Source organism: Hordeum vulgare, chromosome 2H (genome assembly GCF_904849725.1).
Source record: "Hordeum vulgare subsp. vulgare chromosome 2H, MorexV3_pseudomolecules_assembly, whole genome shotgun sequence".
Taxonomy (NCBI): Eukaryota; Viridiplantae; Streptophyta; class Magnoliopsida; order Poales; family Poaceae; genus Hordeum; species Hordeum vulgare.
In genome coordinates this window covers 179,920,017-179,928,513 of record NC_058519.1, presented here as the reverse complement: position 1 = coordinate 179,928,513, position 8,497 = coordinate 179,920,017, and the positions used below count along the sequence as shown (strand labels likewise).

The 8,497-nt window shown below is 51.0% G+C and overlaps 1 protein-coding gene across 1 annotated transcript; it reads right to left on the bottom strand.

Moving 5' to 3' along the window:
* Positions 1-4,735: 4,735 nt before the first annotated feature.
* Positions 4,736-8,212, bottom strand: LOC123425743 (G-type lectin S-receptor-like serine/threonine-protein kinase At2g19130). The gene has a single exon (XM_045109457.1). It carries the CDS (start codon positions 7,428-7,430, stop codon positions 4,962-4,964), a length of 2,469 nt encoding a protein of 822 aa, XP_044965392.1. The 5' UTR covers positions 7,431-8,212; the 3' UTR covers positions 4,736-4,961.
* Positions 8,213-8,497: the final 285 nt, after the last annotated feature.

The window sequence follows — 8,497 nt, the reverse complement described above, 5'->3', positions numbered from 1 at the left end:
CCTGCCGGTTGCCGTACCATCGACGTGCAAGTCGATATTATCTATTACAACATGGTCATCTCATACATCCAATATATCACATCACATCGTTGGCCATATCACATCACAAGCATACCCTGCAAAAACAAGTTAGACGTCCTCTAATTTTGTTGTTGCATGTTTTACGTGGTGACCATGGGTATCTAGTAGGATCGCATCTTACTTACGCAAACACCACAACGGAGATATATGAATTGCTATTTAACCTTATACAAGGACCTCCTCGGTCAAATCCGATTCAACTAAAGTTGGAGAAACTGACACTTGCCAGTCATCTTTGACCAACGGGGTTACTCGTAGCGATGAAACCAGTCTCTCGTAAGCGTACGAGTAATGTCGGTCCAAGCCGTTTCAATCCAACAATACCGCGGAATCAAGAAAGGACTAAGGAGGGCAGCAAAACGCACATCACCGCCCACAAAAAAATTTGTGTTCTACTCGAGAAGACATCTACGCATGAACCTAGCTCATGATGCCACTGTCGGGGAACGTCGCATGGGAAACAAAAAATTTCCTACGCGCACGAAGACCTATCATGGTGATGTCCATCTACGAGAGGGGATATTCGATCTACGTACCCTTGTAAATCGCACAGCAGAAGCGTTAGTGAACGCGGTTGATGTAGTGGAACGTCCTCACGTCCCTCGATCCGCCCCGCGAACCGTCCCGCGATCAGTCCCATGATCTAGTGCCGAACGGACGACACCTCCGCGTTCAGCACACGTACAGCTCGACGATGATCTCGGCCTTCTTGATCCAGCAAGAGAGACGGAGAGGTAGATGAGTTCTCCGGCAGCGTGACGGTGCTCCGGAGGTTGGTGGTGATCTTATCTCAGCAGGGCTCCGCCCGAGCTCCGCAGAAACGCGATCTAGAGGTAAAACCGTGGAGATATGTGGTCGGGCTGCCGTGGCAAAGTTGTCTCAAATCAGCCCTAAAACCTCCGTATATATACGGGGAAGAGGGGGAGCCTTGCCTTCGGGTCCAAGGACCCCCAAGGGGTTCGGCCGAGCCAAAGGGGAACCCTCCCCTTCCAAACCGAGTCCAACTAGGTTTGGAAGGAGGAGTCCTTCCCCCTTTTCCCACCTCCTCTTTTTTTTCTTTTCTCTTTGATTTTCTTCCTATGGCGCATAGGGCCTTCTTGGGCTGTCCCACCAGCCCACTAAGGGCTGGTGCGCCACCCCAAGGCCTATGGGCTTCCCCGGGGTGGGTAGCCCCCCCCCCCCCCGGTGAACACCCGGAACCCATTCGTCATTCCCGGTACATTCCCGATAATTCCGAAAACCTTCCAGTAATCAAATGAGGTCATCCTATATATCAATCTTCGTTTCCGGACCATTCCGGAAACCCTCGTGACGTCCGTGATCTCATCCGGGACTCCGAATAACATTCGGTAACCAACCATATAACTCAAATACGCATAAAACAACGTCGAACCTTAAGTGTGCAGACCCTGCGGGTTCGAGAACTATATAGACATGACCCGAGTGACTCCTCGGTCAATATCCAATAGCGGGACCTGGATGCCCATATTGGATCCTACATATTCTACGAAGATCTTATCGTTTGAACCTCAGTGCCAAGGATTCATATAATCCCGTATGTCATTCCCTTTGTCTTTCGGTATATTACTTGCCCGAGATTCGATCGTCAGTATCCGCATACCTATTTCAATCTCGTTTACCGGCAAGTCTGTTTACTCGTTCCGTAATACAAGATCCCGCAACTTACACTAAGTCACATTGCTTGCAAGGCTTATGTGTGATGTTGTATTACAGAGTGGGCCCCGAGATACCTCTCCGTCACACGGAGTGACAAATCCCAGTCTCGATCCGTACTAACTCAACGAACACCTTCGGAGATACTTGTAGAGCATCTTTATAGTCACCCAGTTACGTTGCGACGTTTGATACATACAAAGTATTCCTCCGGTGTCAGTGAGTTATATGATCTCATGGTCATAGGAACAAATACTTGACACGCAGAAAACAGTAGCAACAAAATGACACGATCAATATGCTACGTCTATTAGTTTGGGTCTAGTCCATCACGTGATTCTCCTAATGACGTGATCCAGTTATCAAGCAACAACACCTTGTTCATAATCAGAAGACCCTGACTATCTTCGATCAACTAGCTAGCCAACTAGAGTCTCGCTAGGGACAGTGTTTTGTCTATGTATCCACGCATGTATATAAGTCTTCATTTAATACAATTATAGCATGGATAATAAACGATTATCTTGATACAGGAATTATAATAATAACTATATTTATTATTGCCTCTAGGGCATAATTCCAACACGGCCGGGGTGAGTCGGCGGAAGGGCCACGTCGCGGCCGGAGCGGGGGTCGTCGTAGAGGCCGGAGGTGGGCGCCCCGACGCTGGTGGTGTCGGGGCCGGCCTACCTAGCTGTTGGGCGCCCCGATCCGGCGACGCCTGCTGCAGGGCCTGCGTGCGACGCTCGAAGGCACGGGCGTAATACATGGCCGTTTGGAGGTCCTGGGGGGCCCCGCAGCTCCACGTCCACGCGGATGTGATCCGGCAGACCGCCCACGAAGAGCTCGGCCCGCTGGCGAGCTGTCACGCCGGGCACGTGACACGCCAGGGCCTGGAAGCGGTCGGCGAAGTCCTGCACCGTGGAGGTGAAGGGTAGGCGGCCAAGCTCCGCCAGCCGGCTTCCTTGGATCGGAGGCCCGAAGCATAGGAGGCAGAGCTTGCGGAAACGCTCCCATGGAGGCATTGCTGCCCTCGTCCTGCTCGAGAGCGTAATACCACGTCTGTGCGGCGCCTCGGAGGTGATACGAAGCGAGCTAGGTGCGGTCGGGCGCTAGCGTCCGTTGCCCCCGGAAGAACTGGTCATGTTGGTTGAGCCAGTTCAGGGGGTCCTCAGTGTCGTCATAGGTGGCGAAGTCCAGTTTGGCGAAACGCGGCGGCGTGTGGGTATGGGCGTCGTGGTGGTACGGCTCGTCGGCGCGGAGAAGTGCGGGAGTCGGCGCCGGGTAACCGTCGGGGCCGACGTAAGGACCCGCGAAGCTGGAGGGCCTGCCGTGCTGAGGGGGTGGCACCGGTGGTGATTGGATGTGCGGCGGCGCCGAGGCCGTCATATATACCGGCTGCGACGTCCCGGTCACCCAGGCCAGTAGCGGCGACGGCGAGGGGGGGGGGAACCGGAGCTGGTGAATAGGGACCCCTGGCATCGAGGTAGGGCACGCCCCGGAGGCGGTGGGTGGTGGCGGCGGCAACTGCAGCGGCCCGACGGAGGGTGGTGGCGACGACAGCAACATCGTCGTCTGCAGCGGCCCGGCGAGCGCAGCAGACGCCGCCTGGTGCGGCGGCTCCCACGGCAACAGCGGCGGCCCGTTGGCGGCGGTTGTTGGCGCGACCGGCGGCGGCCCGTAGGGGCCGGCCAGGTAGAGGTGGATCCCCTGAACGGCAGTGGCGAGGTCGCGGATCGCTCCGGTGATCTCCTCCGGGGTGAGGATGGCGGGAAGCGGCGCAGCGGAGGTGACCGGCAAGGGCAGGTGCGGGGCGCTGTCCGTGGTGGCCATCAGGGCGGTGGTGGATGTCGGCAGCGGTTGGGTTGGGGAGGGCGGCTGCAAAGACATGACCGAACCAAAGCCTCTGGATACCAAACTGGTAGGAGCTAGGGTCCTACCGGGCCTCTGCCTGAGATTGTAGGGGAAGGAGGGGAGCTGGCGTGGGCGAGAGTGCGGCGGCCGGCGCGAAGGTGCCGTCTTGCGATGGGAGGGGAAGCGGCGCGATGGGAGAGGCGGCGGCTAGAGTTGGGGATTGCGGCTCCTCTGGGAGCCGGGCAATAGAATATGTCTTATTGCTTAATTCCAAAAGGATGTCTTACAACTGTTTATATAATCTCGATGCTAATAAAAATAAGATAACTTGGGCTAAGCCCCAAACTAAACAGGCCCATTGTGCCTCCTCCGGCTATAAGCGATGCCGGTCATAACACAAACCAATAGATTTTTTGATACACACCAAAGCATTCTTTTAAGTGGTTCTGAACCGAATACCAGGATAACTTACCTGGATAGAAGAAATCCTGATCGAATTCTACCATTTGATGTAACAGTTGTATGATTAGAAAGTGTTTGGGGTCCAGAGATTGTATTAGTCACAGCAGATCTAATTGTGGAAGTGGAAATAAGTAATATATGAGCAGAAACGGATGAACGTATCTTGCGAAAAGGCCATCTTTTGGCACAGAACTCTTATGGAATATCCTTCACTATCTGTACCTGGCTCAATGGAAGCTCTATAAAAGTACTCTCTTGTTCTTTATTAATTGAAAGCAATAGAGGGTTAGCCAGTTTACTTTCTTGGGCGCCAAACAAGCCAGTTGCTGCCCTAATAGAGGTTCACGTCAATCCAGCCAAGCCAGTGCCATGTGGTACTCTGCAAGTTTATACTCAAGGGCGTTACCTCCTGGAGAGGGTTAGTGCAAAGAATATCCCCTGGAGGGACAACACGTCCATTGATTTCTTTCGTCCATATTGCCAGTTTTATCATTTGAATTGACTTGTCTTCCCAGACAACGGTTCTATCTGTTGCTAACTTCCTCAGTTGACTGGACTTTCCTTTGTGAATTATGGATGTGCTTCTGCCAAATTGCACAGGTAAAATTATGCCATGACCGCCTTTCTCCAAGACATGCGTTTGTGAAAAGGCAGACACTTGCCATGGAAAAAATGTTATTTGTTTTTGTCTAAATATTAAAGTAGTTTCCATTCCGCAAGATAGCATGCAACAGAAATTCTGCTGTGAGCCTACAGTGTTTAAATTGATACAAAGGACGACATAAAAAGCTGAGTGTACTAGTTTCTACATATATACAACTTCAGTTATTCATAGCACTTTTCGAACATATATATAAAAGCCTTGCCCTCATAATTGCAGGGTTCCCCGATTAAGAACTATGGAAATGTGAACTGCCTGAAGTAGCACTGTGTGTCTGAGAAGTTGTTGTGCTGTTTTGTGTCTGGGAAGTCTGGCTTGAAGACAGATCTGAGAAGAAGTTTATGACATCAGGGCTTTCACCAAGAGCTCTCAGTGACCTGGGAATGGGAGGCATATTCACATCCAGAAACCCCTCTAGGATTTGGACGATCTGACCCGTTGTGGGTCTAGTGCTTTCATCATCTTGGATGCACCAACAAGCAACCTTACAAGCTCTTGTGAGCTCCTCAGAATTTGCATCCCCTTTCAGCCTAGGGTCCAACAATGTCTGCACATCCCCTTCATGGAGCTTGCTGGCAGCCAAGGTTGGGAAGAAAGTGGACCTGCCCTCCTCTCCATGATCAGCATTTCTCCTGCCTGATATGATTTCAAGGAGCATCATGCCATAGCTGAATACATCTGCCTTCGCCGTTATGGGCACGCCACTGATCCATTCAGGTGCAAGGTAACCCCTTGTTCCTCTCATCGTCGTTAAAACACGGCTGAAGTCCCGGCCTAAGAGCTTTGCTAGACCAAAGTCGGATACTTTGGGTACAAAGGAATCATCCAAGAGAATGTTATCTGGCTTGACATCACAGTGTATGATGCAATGCCTACATTTTTCATGCAGATAGTTTAGGCCTCTTGCTGTTCCAAGTGCAATTTGGTACCTAACGGCCCAGCTCAAAGCAGTTGTCTCACCAGGGAAGAGTTGCACTTCCAAGGAGCCTTTTTGCATGTACTCATACACAAGCAGCCTCCTTGATCCTTCAGAACAGAACCCAAGAAGGCGGACTAAATTAACATGCTGGGTTGTCCCAATCGTGCTCACCTCAGCACGGAATTGCTTCTCCCCTTGATGAAACCCATCGAGCCTCTTCACAGCAATGGCAGTTGAATCTGGGAGCTTCCCTTTGAACACCGAGCCGAAGGCACCTCCCCCCAGCTTCTCTGAGAAGTTTTTGGTGACATGCTGCAGATCACTGTACCTGAAAGCAATCAATGTGCCGCCAGCAGTCTTTGATATCCGAAGAGTCCTTTCTCGGCGAAACTTCTGATATAGGAAGAAAAACACAATTGCAAGGATTATCAGAATTGCAGCAACTCCACCAACAACTGCACCAACGATTGCTACCTTCTTCGTTTTTGGGTCTTGCAGCTCTGACGCTGCAAGCCTGAGGAAGAGTTTGCCAACTCCATTTCCACTGTACTGTTCTTGGAGGTTCACCAGGTCCCCAGACCAAATAAAACAGCCACTGGTATTGTAAGTGTAAGCATCGCATGAACAGCTTTTCAGACAAGCCTGCTCACATTCTTTCGAGCTGGCGCCCTCTGCCCTCTGAGCATTGTCAGGTAGCCTCACGCTTGCCATGGGATAGAACTTATCAGGCTTAGTCTGCCCGGAGCTCGAGTTGGTCTGGCACTGCAATGGTATGTTCCTCTTGCACCCACCCCTGTAATCCTCGAGATCCCAATCACTCTGGACATTCTGGCTGAATCCCTTGATGCAGTTGCAGTACGGCAGCGCAGCCTCACTGCAGCTGCCGAATGCCCCACAGAGTGCATACACCTCACACTGCCTCTGTGGCGGTGACCAGAACAAGATCCACTGCTGTGAGTTATCCAACCACGTCAGCTGCTTGATCTGTCCGGTCACGTCCATGATGAACCGCGAGATGACTGTATTATCCTTCATCGAGTAGTAGAAATAGCTTTCTGTGGCATTGTCGACGAATTGGAAGTTGTAATAGTAACCGGCCGTCATCTCTGGCACAAGGCTGAAGATTTTGCCGTTCCAGGGGCCACTGGTCCAATAGTTTATGGATTCATTCCACTGGACGAAGTACTGTTTTGTGCCATTGGGGTCTAGCTCCAGAGAGAACAACCCAGGAGATGGGTTTGCTTTGTTCGTCCAAGGAAGAAGCCTCTGACTCAGACCCGTGGTCTTGTTCAGCCCGAGCTTGCCCCCCGGAAGCCAGGTGTTTGTGGGATGGTCTATGCTTCGCCAATAAACTATCGATGAATCAGAGGCATCGATGAGCTCGAGGCTACCGCTGTCCCTGATGGTGGCCATGGTGGAGTTGGAGACTATACTTACATTGGTCGACCATAGCAGCTGGTTCTTGGCTTGATCAAGGAGGACAAGGTTGCCGTCGCGGGCGATTTCCAAGGAGGCAGTGGCCGGGTTGGACACCGGCTCGTCGGTGTTCCACACGGTGGTTACCTGTGGTATGTTGCTGTACCATATGGCTATGTAGTAACTGCTGGAGGTGGAAGAGGTGGTGTTACTCTGCGATGGGGAGTGGAAGCCCACGGTGAACTTGTTGCCCTGGGACACGATCATCTGTGACCCGGACAAGGGTGTGATGGAGTTGATGGTGTCGCCGGCCTTGCAGAGTAGGATTTGGACGAACAGGAGGAGGAGGAAGAAGGGATCCATGGATCATGGATGGTAGCTTGGAAGAATAGCCAGGGTTTGAGTGAGGATGGGGGCCTGAACTCTGGAGACACTCGTGGCGCTGGCTGAATACAGAGGTTCTCAGCCTTGTGAGCGACAGGACTAATTAAATAAGCAGCCCTCTTTGACCGGGTACACGCCCAACGCCCTGCTGCCGCTGAATAGTACTGCTCCTAGATGAATTACTCACAGAATAGTAAAATCTTGTGTTGAAATTTATGACCACATGGTTAACTGTGTTTTATTTTTCTTGCTTGATTTATGTTGTGCCACCTCACTTCAATTCCAGTTGCAATCGATGTAGCATACTAGCTATGATTTCAGCGATATCATGTCACCTTCCCTTCTTTATTTGTTGTTACTATTTTGGTACTCAATGATTAATAATATTAGTGAGCAGAAATGCCAATTTCTGGCTCCTGCCATGATGCTGACTAAAAAAAGGGAGAAAAATGGTGTGAAGCGAGAAAAATGGTTTTCCGGCGGCTGAGGCACCAAGGGCGAGCGTCGACCTGGAATATTTAAACGAAGGCAGATCTTTGGCCGCAACTTTTATAAGACTGATGACTTGTCATCTTGTGAATCTACTACTCAGGTTACAGAACTTCTTTTGTTTAGGTTATTACTTCCAGAATTCAACCTCCAATCTGGACCAGATGGCGTCTCGTTTGGAAGATATGATCTACAACGGGTATTTACCTGGTCGCGGTGAATTACTGGAATTTTGAATCGTCTCCTGGTCTGTTTGATTTACTGTGCGTCAGTTCAAGGTTGCGATTTTTCAAAGTCATGTTAATAATCATCGCGATTGCGGTCTCCACTGAAGGCGTGAATGGTGTCCACTGATACGTTTCCTTCTTTTTTCCTTCTTTTTTCCAGCTGCAGCACCTCAGTAACTCGAGCGCGGAGACGAATAAGCTCTGACCCAGTCCACATACTATGGTGCCCAAACTCGGGCAAAATGACCTGTCGGAGAAAGGAATGTGATGGCCGTGTTTGACCGGTAACAATGCTAGATGCACTCATCCCTTTTCCCAATGGTAAATGCT

What these genes read in the sequence shown, in the direction of transcription:
- LOC123425743 (XM_045109457.1), bottom strand. Translation starts at nt 7,430, where the DNA reads ATGGATCCCTTCTTCCTCCTCCTCCTGTTCGTCCAAATCCTACTCTGC.